The sequence below is a fragment of the Brachyistius frenatus genome, unplaced genomic scaffold (genome assembly GCF_029030835.1).
Source record: "Brachyistius frenatus isolate BFR_SWC_R1_liver_20210118 unplaced genomic scaffold, ASM2903083v1 Contig_1, whole genome shotgun sequence".
Lineage (NCBI taxonomy): Eukaryota > Metazoa > Chordata > Actinopteri > Embiotocidae > Brachyistius > Brachyistius frenatus.
Window position 1 is genome coordinate 4,058,784 of NW_027210600.1, and position 23,345 is coordinate 4,082,128.

Here is a 23,345-nt window from a genome sequence, read left to right on the forward strand (position 1 = left end):
CACTGCTGCCCTGCGTCAGCACTGCTGTGTGGGCCTTTCAGCCCCTCCACCACCCCAGCATCCATCTGCAGGCTCCTGGGGGTTAAGATATTTTCATCATTGCCAAATATCTCGATGTAATCACCTCTGCAAGGACTAATAAGGCTGAAGTGTCCCACAGACGACAGTTTCTGTCATCTGAGCTTTGATTTGAATAAGCAAAAACTCCCCAAAAAACTGGGGGGAAAAGGAATAAACCTCAGCAAGAGCAACAGAAGAGGCTCCATAGACTCCCATTAAACTTCTCTCATGAAATACAAAGTCAGAATATTCTCTCCATGAGTTAGTATAGTATTTTTAGCTGAAGTCACTCCTTCTTATTTATTTTCTGGCTGTCAATATGAAAATAATTTCACCGTTAACTAGATATTAGGCCTCAAAAAGCCGTATTTTTGGGGACGTATTTGTTTGACTGACTGGCCAGTAGTGCAGTCAGGTTAAAGCCATAGGTGGGTGGGGCCTAGTGTCCTTTGATTTCCAATCAGATCAAGTCAGATCCACCGGTGGTTCCTCCCCAGATCATCCAAATATGATCACTTCTGGCTCCAAACCGCTCCAAACTAGCAAGATGGCGACGGCCGAAAAGTCAGAAACCTTAATGAGGACAGTGTTGGTTGAAAGAATAACAAAGCCACATGTTAATCTGATATGACTAATATGTTTTTAGATTGCCTAATCCACTTTCAACACTGCAATAAGTCCTAAAAATGGTGCACCAGTGTAAAAAAGTAATGTTCACAATCAATTTTACCTTCAGCTTCATGGAAAATACTGCAACATGGAATGAAATTCAAAATAACAGAGAGAAATGCCTATAAAAGCGAAAGTAGCCAAACAGCTTATCCCAATTCATAAAAATGCCAAATTAGATTACATCAGTGTGAATATCTTTAATAACTGAGCTACACTCATAAACATGTTAATGTTTGCATTATTTATGAACCCTCCACGTTGCAGCACAGATTTTGGTCCACTCGAGGGCAGAAAAACATTATAAAAAGCTGATAGCTACGCCCCAACATGCCAGTGGCTTGTACACGTATTAAAGCTGACGTTTTAGCAAACAGTTGCCCTCATACACATCCAGAGCTACGTGAGCAACATTAGTATTCATCTGGAGTCTTATTTCTGGCTACTTGTTGAATTCAGTACTCACTCTCCTATGGGTTAACTGAGTTTTGGTTTCCATCAACTCCATCTGTAGCTGCTCAAATAGGTTGGCCAGCCCTTTAATGCTGTGCATGTAGCTTACAGAGACGGTATCAGAGCTGCTTTGCTGATGGTGAGTACATATGGTTGCTAAAAGTAAAATGCTAAAAGCTCTGTGAAGCTTGGGCGATGATTCTCCATCGTGTTGGACAGACTTTGGTGTTAATATCTTATTTCTTTAGATCCACACCTGCCGGACAGCCCTCACAGTCATTTCACCGAATCACCACACAGACAAGCAGCTTGAATTGCTTTCTATGACCTGGATGTTGGACTCCAAAGCCTAATTAGCACAGTGCTGGTTTGAGCCAGAGGGGCATGGTTTCCCCAACATTTAAATTTCATATCAAAACACCACTCAGAACAACACACACTGCTTATACAGACTTCAACTGATTGCTCCGTGTGGCACGCAAAATAGCACAAAAGCCCCGTAAACAGTACAGACACACATTTCCCACAGCTTGCAGTGGCTGAACTCTGTGCAAATGATGTTGTGTTGTCTCTGCCAATATTTGAAAGCTGTGAAAGGATGAAATTGTGGCTCAGAGGTGCAGGCAAATGGAGCTCGGCTCTTGAAGGCAAAAATGATACATTTCTAAATATTTATCATCCTTTTTCTTGGTCAAATCTAAATAGCTGTGGGTCACTAAGCCTGTGTGAACCCCATTAACACTTCTCTTTCCCTCTGTCTCTCTCCTTCTCCGTTTAGGACCCGGGACAGGTCGAGATATCAACGGCTCTGCTTGTGTATCTCAATCACTGTGGCTCCTGCTGGCCTCCTTCGCCTGCCTTTTCTTCAAGTGTTAATACTGCTCTCCTCCTCTTCCTCTTCTTGCCTCCCATCTTGCCCCCCAACCCCCTTCCTTCTTTTTCTCTCCAACTCACCGACATCCTTATTACCAACTTTACCATCCAACCTCCCCCCCTATCGCCTCCCAGACTGTTTGCATCATGATACAAAAACCTTATGTGCTCTCGAGCATTGCTTACAGATATTATGAAACGTGATGGGCTTTGAGTAAAATGCTAAGGGAACAACGACAACAACAAAAAAAATCAACAACATTTAAACGAAGGACAGAACAAGCAAACAGTGCTCTTTTAAATAATTGCAGTGTTCTTTTTTAATTCGTTATGCACTTCTTTGTTTCTGCTATATCTCGTCTTTGGGGTCTGGATCCAGGGTTTGGGGTTTTGTTGTATTTCTGTCTTCATGGGAATGAAAACAGAGGCACTCCACTCACAGGGAGGCCAACAATCATTTGTCTCTAGAAGTGCTGAAAACATGAGGTGTATTCCTTCTTACTCCCATAGATGCATTATGTTAACTTAAATTGTAGATTAAACCGAGTGTTTAACCAGTGCATTAACGAGCAACCTGCAAAGTATCTGCCAAATATACAGTACATATAGATTTGAGACTAATACACACAAAAATCAAAGGGAAACTACTGCATCTGATTTTGTGATGAGATTAGAGGTTGGTATTAAAGTCAGTACGACCATAATCTGATGCTACAAGACTGAGTTAGAGAGCATTAGATATCTCTCCAATCAGTGGCATTGGTTCTCGACGCAGCAGTTGTTACAGTCGAGCCCCGAAGTTGAGGATGCAGTGAGTAGAAATGACTTGATCCACTGAGCTAATCCATGTGGAGTACAAACATGAGGAAGTTTATCTGGTGAAGGATATCTACATCCTCACTCAGTGGCTTTGCAACCACTCGCCTTTATTCCAAAAAAAAAAAAGAAATTAATCTTTTTCTTTTGCTAATAGACTCTTACAACAACAAAAACAAAAAGAACACACAGTAGGTTATAATGATGCGTATTGTACATAGTAAAATTTTGTATTTCTCTATCATAAGACAACATGTTCTGCCACTGTAACGATGGGAAACAGAGGAGACTGTTGCAGTGTATGTCTGATGGCCAACCAACCAACCAACCAACCAACCGAACCGTGCAGCTTTGTCTCTGGGTGCACCCGCCACATACACTGCAGCACAAACAGTGTTTGCTTTTAGTTCATGAGTGTTAGGATCATTCTTCTATACTGCTGGAATTTGGATATAAAAAAAATAATAATGTATGACACCAATGAATGACTTACTTTTTAGTTTTTCTCTTTCTCAAAAAGTATGTTTTAATATGAAATGATACAGAAAAAAATCATGATATATTGATATTGAGGTTATGTTTTTTTCTGTTTTTACCTCATTGAATTTAGTTGGGTGTATATATACATATATATATACTTGAATCCAATGTCCTTATATATGAAAAGGCAAATTCTATGTGTCCATGTTTCTGAATAGGGTAGCAATTTGTTGAGGATTAACTCATGTCAACCCATTTGACAGCGATGTTTTAAAAAGACGTCTAGTTGAAAAGGAAAACAGTTCTGTGCAGTTCTTATTGTACCTATCCTTGAGCTGAGACAACTGCTGGCTTACATGATGTTATACAGAATGGAGTGTTATCTTTGGCTTGTAATGCTCCTCCATATACCTGGGATTCAATATGAGAGCAGAAACCAAATGAATACCGAATACCCCTTCAATGGCCATCAAGGACGCTGTGCTGATGATGCTCTGTAACGAAATAAAGCCGTTATGTCCCAGCTCCCATACTGCAAATCTTCTCATTGCACCTCTGCCAATGCTTAGGTTAATCACTGAATTTATTTAAGTGAACAAAAGGGTTATTTTGTAAAACTTCACACGATTGCAGTTCTCACAGGAGCCAGCTCAGATGCCATAGTTGGTGTCGTACTGAAACTAGTGCACAATTAGCTGCCTTTTTTTTTTCCATTTATTTTGACCTATTGTAAGGTGACTAATATGGACTGCAGCTCAGCTTCTCGACTGGATGTGTGTCCACGTCTCCGCTCTTCGAACAACCAAGCCGAGACAAGGTACCAGTACTGTAAAACACACGTGTAATTAATGTCATCCTTGTCATGCATTAAAAGACTTCTTCCCATTTGTTTTTATGATAAATGCTTCTGAGGCAGTGGCTGTGTGACATTGTAGTGTTGGTGACGCCGTCTGATCCGGTCTAATTTTTCACTAAGGAGAGGCTGAAAGCTGAAAGCTGAAACCCTCCACGATTTCAATCAAACTGAAGCATTTTAGCAACATTTCTATTAGTCACAACCACAACAGTATCTTACCATCAGATTTCTCAGACTGGCAAGTGTAAGAAAGCTGCTTGTTTTTATGCTTTCATCGTACACATCTTTTTTACAACTGAACAAGTGGCTCCTGGTATATTTGTATTTCCTCAGACTGTCCTACTGCTTTTTAGCCTCTGGCTAGCCCATACTTGAGGATGCTTCTGTAGTCTATCAGTAACAGTTATCTTCTTAATGTAATGAGAAGTGAATGATGTGGGAACTGTGGGGTAAATAGTTTTTCATGATCAGTTTACACAAGAGCAGCAGTCTGTGCTACATGTCTACTCCAGTAAGTCTGTCTGTCTCACTGTGTCAAATTAAAATAGACACACAAAAAAAACCTCAGGGCAGAGCAAGGCTGGCCTTGGGCAGATGGACAGACTCTGAAAACGTGTTTGTTTGTTTTTGCCTGAGGAGACCCTGACAAACTACCAGAGCAGGTATCTCCGAAGTGTGGTCTGCATTTTATTTCAACCTGCCTGGGATGCATGATGATCACTGCCGACAGCGTGTGAGGAAACTTATATTATTAAATAGTAAATTGACTAAACTTACTACCATTGAGGTGATTTTCAAACGGAAGCTCACCAGGGCAGATTTCCGAGTGCATCCATGCAGGTTAGAAGCAGCTAATAATCACTGATATAAAAAGCCATGGAGCTCTGTCCTACCCACAATGCAGAAAGGAACATGGAGGTCTGTTCTTCCACTGCTCATACAGACCAACAGCCAGCCTACGGAAACGGCACCAACCCTCTGCAGACAGACCTGGACATCCACTAAGGACTGTAGACACAGTTTACTAATGAGCATTGCCTCAAAACACCGGCATTTCTTCACTGTACAAAACCGTCTTATGTATGTGTGTATTCATCAGATTAACCTACCTGAAAAGTTACATACATGTGAGGCATGATGAGCTGGCCCGACAGCTAATGGTTACCGTGGTAACCCTCTACTTTCAGTTTAGATTCCTTTCTTTCCCTCCTCCTGTGTATATACAGTATTATGCTTTACGGTGTTTATACGAAAGGATTTAAATGGAAAATGTCATGATCATGTTTGTTCTTCCCCTACCCATTGTCATCGGGAATTAAGATTACATCATGGATTATGACACAGCAATGTCCCTTGCTTTGTTTTTTTTCTTTTTTGTTTTGCTCTACTTTATTATGGCATAAGGTAATTGCAGTTTCTTTCTAAAAGAATATATGTAATAAAGGTATGTGAGAAAAATGTTAACAAAATAAAGTTGTTTGAATTCAGTGTTCTGTATTTGAATGTGACTTCAGATGTTGGGGCAAGTAACTTTTTTTTTTTGGAGATAGCTTGTAACACACAGAATCTGAATGGTACTGTTGTGTTAATCACTATGTAACATGCAAATAAAAGAATATATGTATTGTTATGCTCTCTGGAAGACATTTTTGTCCTCGGAAAGTGTGAGAAATTTATATTTCAGCTCATCACGAAGGAGATGCTCCCTTTTTTAAATGTTTTTGTACTGAAAATCAGAGGTAAGATTTGTGTCATCACCACCACATATGACAAATACATTCATGAACACGTCACAGGCTCGTTACACTATGCCATGCTGCAATAAAACGTTTCACCTCTAGGTGTCAGAACAAACCAAATTATGCACCCACTGGGTTTGCAGTATGAGAAAGAATGAGAACGTAAACTCATCAGTCTGCATCACCATTAACCTCTGACTCTGGAAATGAATAGGGGATAAAGCAATGGGTGAAATGTTCGAAAATTGGGCCTGGAGCAGCTCAGTTTTCAGCTGTAACCGCTGCATCATGGGAAAATGTTGGAGGGGAAAGAAAATGAGAAGCACTCAGTTTCCTGGCATTCTGTTCAAAATGTGATGAATTTCTCTTATTAGAGTGTGTTGTCCCAAAAGTCATAAAAATCTCAAACTATAGCATGTGGTCCGAAATGTAAAAAAAAATATGTATTGTCTGTAATGCTGTCCTAAAAGTCATGAAAAAGTATTACTTTTGCACAAAATGTCACAAAAAAAAAATCATTGCATAGGATGTCGTTTAAAATATCAATAATAAGTCTTGGTGCAGCATGAGCTCCAAAATGCAAATAAATGTCATTGTATAGTTTGTGGTCGAAAATTTAAAAAAAAAAAAAATGTCATACTACGGTACGTCACCAAAAATGTCGTACTATTTCGTTCAAAATGTAAAAAGAAATTTGTGGTATAGTATGTCATTCAAAATATACAAAAAAAAGTCATAAAAAAAAATGTCGTCCAAAATTTAATAAAAAAGTAATGTTGTAGTAGTATGTGATCCAAAATGTAAAAAAAAAAAAAAACGTCATAATATTGCATGTCTTCCAAAAGTAGGGAGTAATTTGAGGTTAACAGGAATGCTAACAGGTAGAACTGGGTATTGCACCTCAAACCTTAAGATTAGTGGGCAACCTGCTCTACTATGTGAGCTACAGCCCTGCAACAAGTCCCTTCCAAATGTCAGAAACAAAGCATACAAAGCATAAATTTGTACGCCATATTACAATATGGCGTACAAATTTTCAAAAGCTTGTCATGTATTTGGTCCAAAATGTCAAAAAAGTTTCATACTGTAGTATGTCATAGAAAATGACAAAAACATATGTCTGCCAAAATGTTAAAATAATATCATAGTATAGTATGTAAAAAAACATTCAAAAAAATGTCCTTTTAAATTTTAAATGTAAAAAAAATGTCATACTACTGTATGCCGTCCAAAATGGAATGAAAATGTCATACTGTAGTATGTCGTCTAAAATGTTAAAAAAAAAAAAATGTCACACTATAATGTGTCATCTAAAATGTAAATAACAATGTCATACTATTGTATTTCGTCCAAAATGTAAAAAACATGTCATACTATTGTTAACAGGTGGAACCGGGGATCGAACCAAAAACCTTTGCAATTAGTAGGGAACCTCTCTATTTGAGCTACAGCACAGGCAACAAGTCCAGCCCAAATGTAAGATACAAGTCAATATGTCGTCCGAAATGTTGTAAAAATGTCATACTATATTCTGTCGTCCGAAATGTAATAAAAATGTTATACTATAGTATGTCGTCCAAAATGTAATAAAAATGTTAAACAATAGTATGTCATCCAAAATGTAGTAAAAATGTCATACTATATTCTGTCGTCCAAAATGTTAAAAAAAATGTCATACTATAGGATGTCGTCCAAAATGTAAAAAAAAGTCATATTTTCCTCCAAAATGACAAAAATATGTCACTCTATAATATGGCGTCCAAAATGTAAAAACAAAGTGGTCCAAAAAAAGTGTAAGTGGTCCAAAAATGTCAAAAAAAAAAGGTCATACTATTGTATATCATCCACAATGTAAACAAACAAAATGTCATATTTTCATCCAAAATGACAAAAATATACCATACAATGGTATGTCGTCCAAAATGTTTACAAAAATATCATGGTATATTATGTCAAAAAAATTCCCAAAAATATCATACAATTGTATTTGGTCCAAGATATCAAAACTATTTCTTACTATGGTATGTCATCAAAAATATAAAACAAAATATGATAGTATAGTATGTGAAAAGGCTTTGGTTTCAAATCCGGGCCTGGGCCTTTCTGTGCGGAGTTTGCATGTTCTCCGTGTGCCTGCGTGGGTTCTCTCCGGGTACTCCTGCTTCCTCCCACCATCCAGAAACATGCACCTCAGGTTAATTGGTGGTTCTACAAATGTCCCTTAGGTGTGAAAGAGAGCGTGAATGATCTTTGTTTCCGTCAGTCTCTATCTGTTGGCCCTGTGATAGACTGGCGACCTGTCCAGGGTGGACCCTGCCTTCGCCCAAAGTGAGCTGGGATAGGCTCCCGCCCCCGTGACCCTGTTCAGGATGAAGCGGGTATAGATAATGGATGGATGGATAGTATGTGGTCCTGAATTTCAAAAAAAAATTCATACTATGTCGTCCAAAATGGAGAAAAAAATGTCACATTATAGTATGTCATCCGAAATATCAAAATAATGTCACACTATGTGTATGTGGTCCAAAATGTCAAAAAACATTCATACTTTAGTATTTCGTTCAAAAATCCCCCAAAAAAGTCATCCTACAATATGCCATCCAAAAATGTCAAACAAATGTCACACTATCCCATGTCATCCATTTTAACAGTCACAATATTGTATATCGCCCAAAATGTTATAAATACAGTGTGTCATAGTACCGTATTTCATCCAAAATGTAATAAAAAAATCAAACTTTGGTATGTCGTCCAGAATGTCATAAACACACCACGACTATCGTCCCTGTCTGTGTCTGTTTCTGGATCCGTATGCTTTTTTGAGCCTCCCGCATCATCTTCCTGTTCTTCTTCGTCATCGTTTTCTTCGATCGCAGGTTCATACTCATCGTCATCTCTGCGACCATCCAATAAGTCCAAATCTGAATCTCCCTCTACTGTCCTGTAATGAATCCTCTCCTCCTCAGTCCTGTCTCCTAAAACTAGTTTTCAGTCAATAAGTGCATTCGGTACGTGAAGTACATTAAGACGGTCACGGTCTCCACTATAATGGACCTTCATAAAAGTGATATTATTTCATAACACAAACGAAGAACTAAACCCTTGTCATCGCCCATGTGGTACCATCACAGGGACAAAATGGAGTCATTATTATTTGTACACCACGTTTTCTACATGTCGTTTTTAGCAGATAATGTTTTCGGGCAGCCAGCAAACTAACGGCAATAAAGAAACACCTGTGTGGCAGGGCTGGCAGTCGATATAGCGATTAGTATTGTTTAACGGAACAATACCCTGCTCTAATTAGTATGACCTAAATGAACCATTAAAAGACCTATTTTGTTCACTCACAACGTTGCCACTAGTGATGTCAGACCCTTATCTCGGAGCTATCAAAAACATCTGACTTTCCTCGTGGAAATTCCCAGTTCGACAGGCATGGAGTTCAGAACTTTCCCACTTCCCATTTAGCCCATTTAGGTCCTTAATATAGAAGGATTACTTTAAAAAGGGAATATACGTGTATAAGAGGAGAAAGGTATGGACTCTTGTACGAGTCAGAGAGGGCGATAAAAAAAAAAAAATCGTTTCTGAGAAATTAGGCTCTTCTGTCGAGTGCTTATTCAGCAAACCCAGCTTAATTAGCGTGAAGGTTACACAATGTTTGCGAGTCTGTGTTTGGCATTAATGTAAACCTTGAGGTTAAAATCATTTTTACCTAAGCATAACACCTCAACAGAAGCCACACTGTTGGAACTGTCAGCATTTGCATAAGGTCTTTAAACAATTATGTCATTCTGATATGACCTCAGTATAGGTATGAAAAATATAATATAATTCAAATCACATCCAAGACTGAATGTCACGTGTGCACTTGTACTCTAGTCACGATGGGAATTCATGGCTACCACATGTAGTATTACATGAAAAGAGGAAGGATGAAATAAATGTGGTTTCCTGCCCTCTCAAGAAACCACACATTTCAATTCAGCTTTAAACAAACTCCACAGTTTATGATGGTAATTGGCACATTTGCTTTATTTTGAAAACAGACATTGAAACCATTTTAATTTTTTCATATTTTTTTCTCACAACTTTGAACTCCTTGATAAGGTTGAAACTGGACATTGCACTCACTGGAACATAGGAAAAGTTTTTTTTGTTTTTTTTGTTTGCTCATTTGTTTGATTTTTCTTTTCACCTTTTTTTTTCGTAACATCAGTGCAAGAGTATTTTCCCAATTCATATAAACTGTCATAACAACACCAAAGACATCAAAAAGAAGCCGCCACACCTCTTAAGTTTTTGTGACTGCGAAAAAATTCCTCTCAGAGGGAGAGTTCCCATCATGCATCTGGTTCGATGGTTCATGCTACTGTTCTCACGTTTGGTTGGCAGAACACAAATCGCTATATGTAAGAGCCAGTTACATTAATACTATAGTTGAGTTCTATAGTTTATTATATGATCATGTCATTTAAATGGCAACAGGTCCTTTACTGTGAATGTGAGTAAACAGAGTTTGTAAAAGGGGTGTAAACCAAGCTTGAATGACTCAAGCAGAATAGAGAGAGTAATAGTTGTCCTCCTGATGTTTTTGGATTTTGGATGAAGCAGCCCAACTGGAAATGTCACACATTTAATTATACATTCTGTTATCCATCCGATGTGTCAGTACATTATCTATCTGCTGTGTTCTCAATACACTTGTACCGTGTTGAAAACTATAATTGCATTTTAAAACCGGCTTGTTTTTGTGCGTGCATTTGCAGAACTGATTCGATTTGCAAAATGTGTTGAAAGAAAGTGCATTACAATGCAAATAAAGTTTGGTGCATTGGCAATGCATTATAAATGTGTCACTCTCCAGTTGGGAGAATTCGTTGTTTCATTTCCATGAAATTGTGAAGATGAACCAAAATGAAATCTTCCACCTCAACATCAACATTATTATTACTATTATCATCATCATCATCATCATCATCATCATCTTCTTTGTCATCATTAAGGTTACAATCATTTTTTTTTTTTTATAAGCATCAACAACATCAACCTCATCAATTCCTTGTAGTGTTAGCTTGAGCCAAAAAACTTCACGCTGGAAACTCCCCCCAACATGAGAAAATCATTGCCACACAAAAAATGACAAACAAATAGAAACAGACTGCCTTCACATTGGGAAGGCAAAGAGCAACCTTTTTAGATTTTTGATTTTGTGTTATTCTTCATACTCTTAATTTTGCTTTCATTAAGTTAGACTTTAGCCTCAGTCGTCCTTGGACTCGGTGGCCTCCGCCGCTGCATCTGCCGGGGCGGCTTCCACTGCTTTAGACTCCTCTGCAGCATCTGGGTTGAAGGAGAATGAGGGGTGGAAGAGGTGGAAGGGTGGAGAGAAGGTGTGGAGGGCGCGGGAGGGGATGATAGTGAGTTGAGTTGTAGTAGTGGTAGTGGTGGTGGTAGTGAAGGTGAGTTGAAAAGAGAGGAAGAGTGAAAATTAGCCCGTGGAAAGATTTTACGTTGCAGGGTCGGAATAATGAAGCTCTGTCTGAGTATCAAAGAGCTGCCGCTTTTGACATTTTCAAATATTTGACCTCAGATGATTCTCTGTATGAAAGAAACACAAGCGTATCACATTTTATACTAAACTGTGCATCATGTGTCATTTTCCTGGAAGAAAAAAATAAATAAATAAACACAAGATGTCAACTCCACTCAAACACATCATTCAGAGGATTCAACTTAATGTCTGAAACCCCGTGTTGGCTGTGTAAATAATGAAAGGAAGCGAGTGCTCCTAATGGACCTATGAGGCATTTGAACTGACATCGAAACCCTTAACAGCAGCGTCTCGGTCTGTCACATCTAATACTGAGTGATGCCCGTAGTGTGCTGCCCTGTAACAACATCAGGTGGCGGTTTACTAAGAGGTAAACACTGAACGGCCCGTGATACATCACAAATGTATTGCTGGTCGGGTTTCTAGGGCGGCATTGCTCCGGTTCTTTATTATTTTCTTGGTATCATTATATTGTTTGCTATTTAGCTGCTGAGAAAATTGTCTCAAAGAAAAAAAAAACACACGGGATAAGACTTTAAAAGCACTCCAATAACTTTAGGATCTTTTATTTTATTGTTTCTGACCAAAACCTATTATCTAAGTGCTCTCAGGGCGGTGATGTCACGTCCCGATGATCTCATTCTCTTATAATAGAAAGAGGAGACATCAAAGAATGACATCATTGCCATGGAGACTGAGGTGATGGAGTGCATGCGTGTGCGTGTCTGTGTGTGTCGGAGAGAGAGAGAGAGAGAGAGAGAGAGAGAGAGAAAAAGGCGGAGAAGTGGGGCGATCGTGTCTGTGTTAGTGCTCGTATTAATGTGCAAGTGAGTGACTCAAGACAGCATGAGTCAGAGCAGATCTTCCAGGTAAGAGGTAATTAGCTTGTTCGCGAGTGTGACAGATTTGAGAATCTCCTCCTCTCCAGCCACTGAACTGTGTGATGCAAATGCAGTTTCACCCGATTTACGAAGCCGAAACCCGTCATTTCTGGTGTTCTGACATCAACGTCACAGCAGCTATCTACACCCGCGGTGGTACTGACCGAGATGACGGTTTAGTCTTAGTGTCGCACTTGTATGTAAAGATTGCAGAGTGGAAAACAAACAAACTGTTTTCCATTTCATTCTATCCAGAGACAATATTAACAATATTAAATCTGTAGTGTGGCATTTTTACATAAAAATGGACATGTTGCATTCAAGCCCTCGTCAAATGAGTTCAGCACAATGCTGATGGGTAGCGATGACTGTTTTTGTTACACAGCAATGATTGTTTTACCAGACCTGAAGGAGGAGTACCAGTTGTGACTGTAGTTAAAAAGATGAGTAAGCTAAAGCAGCTGAGTACGGCCGAAAAAACAAATAAGTGTCCCAGAAAAGTTTCTGGAGTAGATGCTTCTGAAAAATTAAACAACCTCACAAGAGGGTTTAAGGTAAAACAAAAAACAAAAAAGGGTAGTACAAACATGGATAGGTAAAGCCGTAGCTCTTCCTCAATAAAAGAGGAAAAGGGACTGACGGCTGACACAGAGGTCGTGTTACTGCTACGCTACTGCTACTCTACGCTGTTGGTCAAAAAGAGCTTTGAGCCATAATATGCCTGCAAGTTAAAACAGCACATTACAATTGTTCATATTAACTCTGATCTAACTCTTCCACTTCAGAGGTACAGAGGAGCTTGGACACGTTTTTATTAGAAGTCATTTTGAGGGCTTGAGTTCACAGGTGTGCCCAAAAAGTCTCCAAATCATCGACAGCTCATAAGCTGCACCTTCGGTACATAGAAGAGCTCCTGTCACTCATGTTCTGAAGCCTCCGCTCTGGCTCCCACCAACATCTCACTACTGCTGAGTAACTATGAAACTCAGTTTCTGACTGTGCAAACTAGAATCAGTTCATTGCCGTTATTTGATTATCTTCTCAATTTGGAGGTTCCCACTGTTTAAGAGATCAAGTGGTAGCCAAAGGGTTTGATAGTTTGTTTTCCTTGTATGCAGCGTCTATTTTTTTGTATTCATTGTTTTACCCACCGTGTTTTTTTTCAATGATTTTTTTTTTACATATCAAATCATGATCAGATGTTCTGTTCTTTTCTCTTCATGTAATAATGAAGCATCAGCTGCCGTTTAATTGAGAGGTGCTACATAAATGACATCTATCGGTGCGAATATGAAGTGCTTTGGCATCATGCTATGACAACTGACTCTAAAGTGAAGCCAGTGATATAGACCATGTCTGGTGGAGAATCTGGATCATACCCAGGCTACGTCATACATTTTTCAGTCCTTGTGCATGTAACTGCTCTGGGCTCGAACAAACCTTAACCAATTCACTTAGTCATGAATATTAATTTGCTCTCTGAGTCACTTCAGTTAGTTAAACAGATTGTGGATACTTAATGAGCACTTCTTTGTCAGGTAGTGTTTGTTGATGACAGACTTCCCTGGTGTGGATCGTGACCAGTAGGGATCATTAATCATTCATTTAAATCAGAGCACCTGTTATACCAGCTCTGTTCCATGCAGGCCAGCTATCCCATTGAGGTGGTAACTATGACAACAGGGAGACAGTGCTGCCTAGGTGACCTAGTTTCTGTGTAGTTCTCCAGTTGGTGTGTGTGTGTGTGTGTGTGTGTGGGTTTCCCACCTCACACCCCCACTGAGTTCAGACTGAGCATGCTCCATTAAACTACCTGTCTGACCCAGTCTGAGTGTCCTTGGACTAGAAATATGAGTTTGTGTAAAGATGTATGATGTGAGAGTGTGTTGTATCAGTATTAATATAATTTCATGGCCTTCCAGTTTATTCTCAGGTACACATTTCTATCATTGGATGTCACATGGTGGGTTGCTGTAAAATCTACAAGCTGATATCGGAGGTCCAGACACTGAGGAGAGTGTGAAATATTTGGACATACTGTGATCTAATGGGGTTATCCATCACCACCACTATTTGGGTTTCAAATGAATAATAGGTTAATATGCTGTTATGAAATTCATATGAAGCTATCTGAGATGTTCACTAACCTTCATGACTCACAAAATACTCTGCTTTCTCATTAGAAACAACACAACATTACCCCATAACAATAACTCTGATCATTCCCGAGATACCATCATAATCTTGACCAGTGCTAATCATATCCCAGCCTGCATTTCTATCCCAGTGTCTGCCTCATCAGCGTGGAGTTTCCATCTTACGGAGGCTGAGATACAAGACTGTCTAATCTAATATTGAGCTGTGTCTCTGTGTTAACCAGTGAATTGTGGAGCACTGCCAAAGATCTTTAAAACCCAAAGACTCAACAAGCAGTTATTTCCTGCGGTGCCTGCCGAGCAGTACTACGGAAAAGCGTACCTATTCTTCTTTATTCGATTTCTTTTCCTCGTAAGTAATTGCTTCTTGATTGGTGGAACTGTGGAATTATTTTTGTCTCTGAACTCAGTGAACTTGTAAAACATATGCACAGCTAAGTGTTTGATTGAGAGATTCTTGAGACCCTGCTTGCGTTTCCCTCTGCTATAATCTGCATACCTTGTTTATCGTTTGTTTGGTTAGGCTCCTCCTTCTCAGCCGTCGGGCTGACAGCAGCAGGCACATCGGCTTGTCTGGCCTCCTCCTTTTTCTCTTCACTCTTCTCCTCCTCCTTCTTCTCCTCAGCTGTGGCTGTGGTGGGACTCTTGGCTGCCGCCACTGGAGCCTCCACCTCTTTGGGCTTCTCCTCAGCTTTCTCCTCTGCCTTAGGCTCCTCTTTCTGGGGTTCAGAGGGTGCTGTGGCGGCCGTCGGAGAGGCAGCAGCTGGGGCTGCCGCTACCGGAGACGTGGCTGCAGCTGCCGGAGAGTTAGCTGGCTTGTCTGCCGCTGGGCTTTTGGCTTCGCTTGTCTCCTCCTTCTTCTTGGCCTCCTCTCCTGAGGCTTCCTCCTGCTTTGCAGGTGCCTCCTCTCCCTCCGCTTTCTTTGCCTCCTCTCCTCCCTCCGTCGCCTCCTCTGCAGCAGCAGGACTGTCTCCCTCCTTCTCTTCCTCTCCATCTTTCATCTTTTTCCGAGTTATGTGTCCACGGAAGCTGGCCTGTATTTTGGTGGCAGCCTTGTGGGCCTTGTCCTCGGGTTTGTTGGTGGTGCCATCCTGTTCAATCTTCTGGTCTGCCTCCTCATTCTTCTCCACCTGGTAGGTAAGAGACAATACAGCAGGTTAACATCGACTGCAAGTAATGGTTTAGGTCCACTGGAAACCAGCCAGGCTTGTACTGGTTGTTTTTTTGCTAAAAACTTGCAAAGTATCCCTCCACTGTGGAGGCGTTGCTTCAGGATGATCACCTCAAGACATCATGCTGGCATTATTTGCCGAAGTTCATTACATGTGTAATGAACTGACAGGTCAGAGGTCAGAAAGAGACGAAGTCTGCCATAGACGGGATTTATTAGTTAACTTATTAACTAATGTATTTATAACTATTACTGGGATATTATAGTGGGAAAAGTTAGGTCAGGGTTTCAGGGCATGTATAGAATAAAGTAAAAGTGTAGGACGGGATGAGGAACAGGGTTAGGAATAGGACAATACACAGTGTAATATTGAAAGGGATTCCATGATATTACCTTCGTAAACTGGATCCATAGGTGTCCATCAAATAGTGGGTTGTGCTATGAGGTATATAAATCTAATGAAAAGAAATCAAATCAAATCAACGAATGAATGATGAGCACTGAAAGTGGCAAACAAAATGAATCAGTACATTCAAAATGAATAGGCAAACAAATCATAGGTAAAATATTCACGAATCAAAAGCCTTGAATGTGCACCTTAAATTAATGTGAATAAGCATAATGAAGCAAACACAAACAGCATGCAGGCTGTGCAGTGTCAGTTATTCCAGATGATGATGACGTGAGGAAGCAGCAGATTTCAAATGTTTGTGAGTGTTTTCGTCCTTTCAGGTATCGAAGCTTAGTCAAGAGCTTGACAATAGGATGAATCAACAGCATTTTATTGTTTCGTGTGCTGGAAATGGGAGATTGAGTGCCATTGTGAATGGAAAGAATAACAGATATGTCTAGGTCGATTGTCTCCACATAATGAATGGAATCAAATGACTCGGGGCATTTATTGCGGTTATTCAATCCAGCCATAAGGTTGATATTGTCCTCTTGATAGTGGTGCTGAAATAAATTCAGTGTATAATTAAACTTAAATCCTTTAACGTCGGGTGCATTCTCTCCTGACGCTATCTTCAGAATTATGAGCACCAAAATGCAAGTGTTAAAAACCAAGTGTCTTTCTTCCTTTATTCTCTGGGTACAGTAGCAGATCCACGTCTGGCTGCAAGGAAATGAGCTGCCTGCTTGAATCTCCTCAGCATTCACTGCCATACCCCTCCCAACGATCAAAGGTTACCTTGACAACCAGAGTGCTAACTCATCACGGCCCTGTCTGCTGGTTGGTGCTATGAAAGACTATATGTCACCCTGATTGGCAGTGCACCTGAGCCTTCAGGGGAGCTGGCCAATAGGAACTCATAAATCAGGCGGAGCAATCAGCGTGGTTAAAGGAGGGGTTGTGATGCAGCAGCAGGGTGCGGTGGGGGGCTCCAGCGGGGGAGGGGGGGCCAAAAGGGGGTTACATGTAAGCATGTCCATTAATGTTGGCAGTCTGCGTCACCGAGCAGCAGCGCCTTGTTTAGGGTCTGTGAATTTGGGCGGAAATGGTTTTCACAATGCATCCGTCTATTTCCTGATTCCTTCTGTCTCTAATTGTGTCTTTACATTGGATATGAGGTTTGACTCGGACAGTTGCCTGTGTGAGGAATCACATCTGTGTGGCATGATTGAAGAGCCAGAGGCCCTAAACCAACATGTCTTCTTCAGGGTCAGTGTGTCAGTGCAATATTGGAGCAGCGAGGGCAAGGTGCAGCTGTGTTGGTGTATTCACCTCCTCCACCTTTATTCCCCTGGGTTGAGGGTGTAAATCCTGCCCCGGGTCCTCCTGCTCTTCTTAATATACCCCACCTTCCTGAAGCAATTTTGCGCAATGTAATATTAAAAGAGAGAAGGAAAAAAAAAAAAGGCAGATAGTAGTGGTTGGGAGAGGGATGGTATATTCTCAGGAGTTTAACACGGCTTCTTAAATGTAGTAATTTATATATAAAACCTGAACTCGAGCTGTTTATTTAACAATTGGCCATTAAGTGTGGCAATAAACTTTAGAAAGAGTGCTCCTACTGAAACAGACAGCGTGGAGACAGACAAAGCACCACTGCCACACCCTCTGCTCTTAATAATATGCAGGTCTCCGGTGACTTATTGGGCTTTTATTATGTCTGATCTCATGGGTGCTTACAATTGCCAAAAAATTTGACCGAAGCACTTAACTCTAAATAGAATTACTTACTGGCTGCATTCAGTGAGTCAGACAGACAGAGAGAGAAAGCGATGGATGAGGGTGTTTGGGAATATGGGGGTATGACATCATTATTGGAACAGAGGGGACGTCATTTGGTTTAGAGAATTGGGGTTGTGCATGAGTGGAAATGTAATAAAATACCAATACCAATAGCAGAGTGCCAAATGATCTCATTTCGCATGAGTACAGGAAGAAACATCACCATCACGGTTCGACCACAACTGTAGAATCATCATTTGAATTATTGATATTTGTCTGTGCATCACCCTTCAAAAGTGCTGTGCTGTGACTTTCTTCCGCTACCGAGCTACTCGGCCTGTCATATCAAACTTATTGTGCTGCAACATACGACGCACCAGGGTGATATTTGGTGGCTACAATATATTAAGATTCCTTCTTACAAACTGAAAAATTGATTCCAAATCCTTTAAGGCTTGCTTCCTGACTTTTAATTGAACCCCGGTCACGTCCGCCCCTGCAGGCACCATCCCGCTCGGTGTCTGTGCCGGCACACATTTTCATTCATAAATACAGCGGCGCATCCCGAAGGTGCAGCACGTTACGAGGTGCACCCCCGTTCAAGCCTTCACACCGACACTGCGTAGCTCTTTAAGCTTTTCCTTGATTAATTTGCATTGAGACAACATATTTGCATTCTCGGGTTCATAAAATGATTAACTATAATCAGCCCGCAGTGTTTCCTCTTTGAACACAGTCCCTCTGGTTGCCATAGATACAGTACATTAACCACTGAGAACTGTTCTTTATTATCCCACAAAAAGGTGGAGTGGTAGCAATGTAATAGCGCTATTCATGCAAGATTGTACAACAGGCAATTATGCAATCTCTGTGCAATTATAACAGCTACAGTACGATGTAGCAACATAGCTGCAGGGCACACTGACACTATATGTAGATGACCGGTGATGCTCAGAATCTAAATGCAGCAGCTCACGGGCTATCTAAATACGAGCGTGTCATTCAGCAGAGGGCAAACCTCTCTGTCTGTTCTGTCTGTAAAGGTAATAAATGGCCATATAAGTGCACGATCCGACGTGCAGAAGTGTCTGTCACAGCTTTGTCTATCAGCTGCAGTCCGAGCTCGCTCCCTCAGCCTCTGTCCTTGGGTGGGCACCGGCTGTCGTGAGAACCACACCCCAGAGTCAATGGGTTTAGCGACTTATCACACACACACACACACACACACACACACACACACACACACACACACACACAAATGCGCGCGCGCGCACACACACACACACACACACACACAAAATCACCATCCCCCAATGGTGACACAGAGTAACAATCCGCCACCTTCCCACTGCCTCATTGAGAGTGCCATTAGGGACTTGTTTCAGGGGAGGGCGGGGAGGGTGGGGAAGGTGTAGGAGGAGGGAAATGGAGGAGAGACGGGGGAAGACACAGTGGAGAGGTGAGGTTAATCCTGGCTGAATTGCCACTGAACCACAATTCACGCTAATGCCGTACACAAGACGTCCGTATAATCTCTATTTCTTTTTATTATTATTATTATTATTCTGATCCATTCAAGCGGGAGCCTCACCGCTCCGCCCAGCCGAGGATCGGAAGCCTCTAGCAAGAAAGGAGAGAAATATTAAAGATAATATTTGCATTTATAATGGTGGAGTTAAAGAGCGTTGCTTTGCAGAAGCCCTTTTATCACACACGCCCAACAGGTACTGCCGCTGAATTGATTTCATCTTAAATCACTTTAAAGTGTCATTATGGAAGATTTGTGTGTATTAAAACAGACATTCGGCTATAAGTAAAAGAATACATAGTGCAGTGGCTAATAAAATGAAAAACTCCGCCAAACATTTGTCATCTTACCACAGTTCCCAAGCAGGCACAGAGGCAATATTAGCCAAGCTCCTGGTGGCACACACACACACACACACACACACACACACACACACACACACACACACACACACACACACACACACACACACACACACACACACACACACACACACACACGCTTCCTGCAATGACATCTCTTTCCTGAAAACCCCCAGCCTGATTTTAACAACTGTCTGCTTTTCTGCAAGAACCATCCAGACACCAAAGACCGGCTGCTGTCTGCAACTGCTGAATATCTCCTTCTTTCTGCCGTCTTTCACTCAGCGAGCAAACTGCTACCCACTCATTCTCTCTCCCACTCTCTCTCACACACACAGACACAGCAGAGCACCACACCCTTTTAGCTGGCTATCTCCTGCAGATGGGGAGAGGGGGGCTCAGGTGGTGACTGCCACAGCCCCCCGCTCGCCCTCTCCTTCCCTCCCTCCCTCTCTCCCTTTTCTGTCCTTTGACGGCGAATTGATGAGCGATGTTCAACGATGCACTGTTTCTTTTTACGATGGCCCGGGAAAAGATGCTCTGCAGCAACTAATAAGCAGCCATATGCCAGCCTCATTACATCCTCTGGAGCAGCCTTTAATTCAATTACACCGGCTCTCTGCCTGAACAAAGGCGCTGCAATCGCCGCTGATCTCATAGGGGGCTGAGGAGAAAGGATGTGGCGAGATGCTGGAGGAAAGGGGCAAGGGTTGGACATGCTGCTGGTTGGGTGGGTTGATGGAAGCGGGAACTGGGAATTATGGGGCTGTGGCTGACGCTTTGGCTGAAGCCAGGCTGTCAGGAAAAGGACTTTGAGTGCATGAGGAGGAAATATCACCTTTCAGGTAATAGGCTGGGTCGAGAAATTATAGTTTGGCGTAGAAATATTGAGGCTGAAAGTGAAGGCAGAACGAGACAGGACAGACAAGTAGAGGCTGAAATGAGAAGGAAAGATGGAGTTGGGGAAGATGTGGTGGCGGTGGTGGTGGTGGGAGGGGGGGCGGGGGGTTGATAAGTTGTGCTTAATGAGAGAAACGACAGATTTAGGGAGGTGATGGAGGAAAACTTGAACTTGCAAAGGATCTGGACTTAAGATGGACTTCACAAGGAAGAAGTTCTGTGGCGTTGAATCGCTTCTAAAACTGCTTAAACCTAAAGATGAAGCTAGAGGATGGGGACACGGAGGAGCCTTGAATTAGGAGCTCGTGGCCACTCCCATGTAGTGAAGACAGCGCTTAACACTCCACAATGGCGGGACCCACAGCAATGTTGCCACAGTTTAAAGCAGAAAATCATGCTCTTTGCTCATCCATCCACGAAGACCACAGAGTCTGTTTGGATTAATTCATGCACAGAAGCAGGGGCTAGGAGGATAAGTGCTTGTAGGGCCGGGAGGGTATTTTTCCCCTTAGACGCTCGAGGCAGCGACATTGGGAAAAGCCAGTGCCTCACCCACATGGCTGCAGTGTGCAGCGTGCCGGTTTCTTTTCCTTCATGTTTCCTCCCCTTCTTTGATCTTCACCACCTTTCGCGCCCGCTCATCTGCTCCAACCAGCATCCCTCGCTCTGTCGCCGCCACGTTCCCCCCGCCGGTTTCAGCCACCATCCACTCTCTCTTTTACCTTTCTGCTTTGCGGCATGCCTCTCCCTATACCTTCCCCCATACCTTGCTTTGCAGACTCCCCTCCCTGCCTCCATCCTCACTTCACCTCCATTCCAGCGCTCTCCATCCTATTGCCTCTTCCCCACCCACCCCCCACCCCCACCTCCCATCCCCATCCATGTGCACCAGCCATGCTGCACCCTGCCGCTCGTTCTCTCCCTGCCTGCATGGCTTTCAACTGGCAAGCCTCGCTTCCTTTCTCTCTCTCTCTCCTCCCTGCCAGAGCTGATATGACTCATCCAGGCTGACATTTAAGAAGCAATCAAGTGCCATCGGAATCCAGTGTGTCAGGAGTCTGATAAAATCATAATCAGTGTGAGATAGCAAGCAGGGACCCGGCCCTCATCACGTACGGAACCACCACGATGGCTGCTGAAATAAGCGCCACCTTTGCCTTCATGGAGCATCTTTTTATTATTATTACTCTTTACCAGTGAGACTGGGTTAATATGAACTACCCAATACCACCCTTTCACATCCTTTAAATGAGTGCACACTTCATAGTACCCTCCACAGCATCCACTTATAAAGCTGGAGGGCTATGATAATCCATTTATACTCATTTATTCCCATTGTATCCCCCTGAGGCCACTGACATGGTGCTGTTCACCCAATCCGTACCCCACCCTTTTTTTTTTTTTCCCATCCTCTCCTCACTGTGGAAATGTACTTTCCTGTGTCACCCATTGCTGCTCAAAATAACACAAATACAAAAGACACTAAGACCCTGCGTTTAAGGCATCAATTAGGAGAACACTTTAGGTTGGTCCAATTAATATGAAGCATCATTAACAATGGGGAGCTCAGTGGAGCTCTCGAAGAATTTAGGGAGCTTTGATGCAGGAGACAATACAGGATCTAGGAAAGTGATTTTCAATAATCTTTCACTTTTCTTTTTTTTTTGCAAGTGCTTGATCAATAGCAGGAAATGTCAGGTGCCCAAGATCGAGTTACAGTCTCGTGCCTCCCCGCAAGTACAGTGTGAGGTCTGAGAGGCATTGTGGCAACATCCATTCATGCGGGATAATCACATTAACTAGGCGTGTCTGGGCTCACTGGATAGATTTCTATGGAGACAAGCCAGGCCTGGTGTCAAAAGGAAATCGCACCAACATCTTTTCTAATCTCTCCCCAAACCTTGTAATCTGACCAAATACCAACAGTGACAAACTTCAGAATTGACATGTATTGTTTTTAGTCAGAAGAAAAGAGCATTAAATGTTGATAGAAAGCAAATCAGAGCAGTTTACCGGTTTGGTTCTTCTTATGCAGCACAGCATAGTTGTAGTTGTAGTATCCTCCCTTTTTCTTCTCTGCTTCTTTCTTCCCTTCTTTCTCCCTTTCACTTCTTCTCTCTCACCCTCTCACTCTCTTTCTCTCTCTCTCGCTCGCTCCCTCGCTCCCGTGCACACTCTCTCTCTCTCTCTCTCTCTCTCTGGCTGTATCAACAGCTAAGCCGCCCAGTACATTTACTCATCCCAGTTTGCACACAGGCTCTTCAGTCGGTCTGAGCTGGGTGCAACTCTCTCACTCTCTCTTACTCGCTGCCTGACAATGACTACAAGCCCACCCTTTAAACCCCTCCCTTCCCCTCACTCCCTCCATCCCTCTCTCCTCCTCTCTTCCCTTCACACTATCGTCCTCCTCCTCCTCCTCCTCCTCCTCCTCCTCCTCCTACTTTCGCTCATACTGATGAACCCCCACCACCTCTTTTAGATCAGCACTCCTCTCTTCTACATCTTCTCACCCTCCTCCTCCTCCTCCTCCTCCCTTTCAGCCTGGCTCCAGCTAAAGCGGCGGCCCCACCCTAAAAAGGCTCTCCCTTAATAACTGACTGGATACCTCCAGTACATTTTTTGCCATTAAAGATTTTTGTTGTTGTTCTTTATTGGGTTGTATCTCTTTACA

The 23,345-nt window shown here is 42.1% G+C and overlaps 2 protein-coding genes across 4 annotated transcripts in view; one reads left to right on the forward strand and one right to left on the reverse strand.

Moving 5' to 3' along the window:
• lsamp (limbic system associated membrane protein) overlaps positions 1-5,837 on the forward strand; it is a 437,479-nt gene extending 431,642 nt beyond the window's left edge. For all 3 annotated transcript variants that reach the window (XM_069703201.1, XM_069703123.1, XM_069703284.1), the window contains one exon: positions 1,961-5,837. In XM_069703201.1, coding sequence (XP_069559302.1) covers positions 1,961-2,058 — 98 coding nt within the window. In that variant the 3' untranslated portion in view covers positions 2,059-5,837. The remainder of the gene's footprint in view (positions 1-1,960) is intronic.
• Positions 5,838-9,965: 4,128 nt separating this feature from the next.
• gap43 (growth associated protein 43) lies at positions 9,966-22,988 on the reverse strand. Its single transcript, XM_069699898.1, has 3 exons — positions 22,688-22,988; positions 15,040-15,670; positions 9,966-11,292 (listed from the first exon to the last, which is right to left on the reverse strand). Exons 1-3 carry the CDS (start codon positions 22,715-22,717, stop codon positions 11,213-11,215), a joined length of 741 nt encoding a protein of 246 aa, XP_069555999.1. The 5' UTR covers positions 22,718-22,988; the 3' UTR covers positions 9,966-11,212.
• Between the last annotated feature and the right edge of the window lie 357 nt (positions 22,989-23,345).

What these genes read in the sequence shown, in the direction of transcription:
- gap43 (XM_069699898.1), bottom strand. Translation starts at nt 22,717, where the DNA reads ATGCTGTGCTGCATAAGAAGAACCAAACCG. An exon ending in GCATAAGAAGAACCAAACCG is followed by an intron (nt 15,671 to 22,687) that starts GTAAACTGCTCT and finishes CTTACCTACCAG; the next exon opens with GTGGAGAAGAATGAGGAGGC. An exon ending in CCAAACAAACGATAAACAAG is followed by an intron (nt 11,293 to 15,039) that starts GTATGCAGATTA and finishes CCTTCAACCCAG; the next exon opens with ATGCTGCAGAGGAGTCTAAA.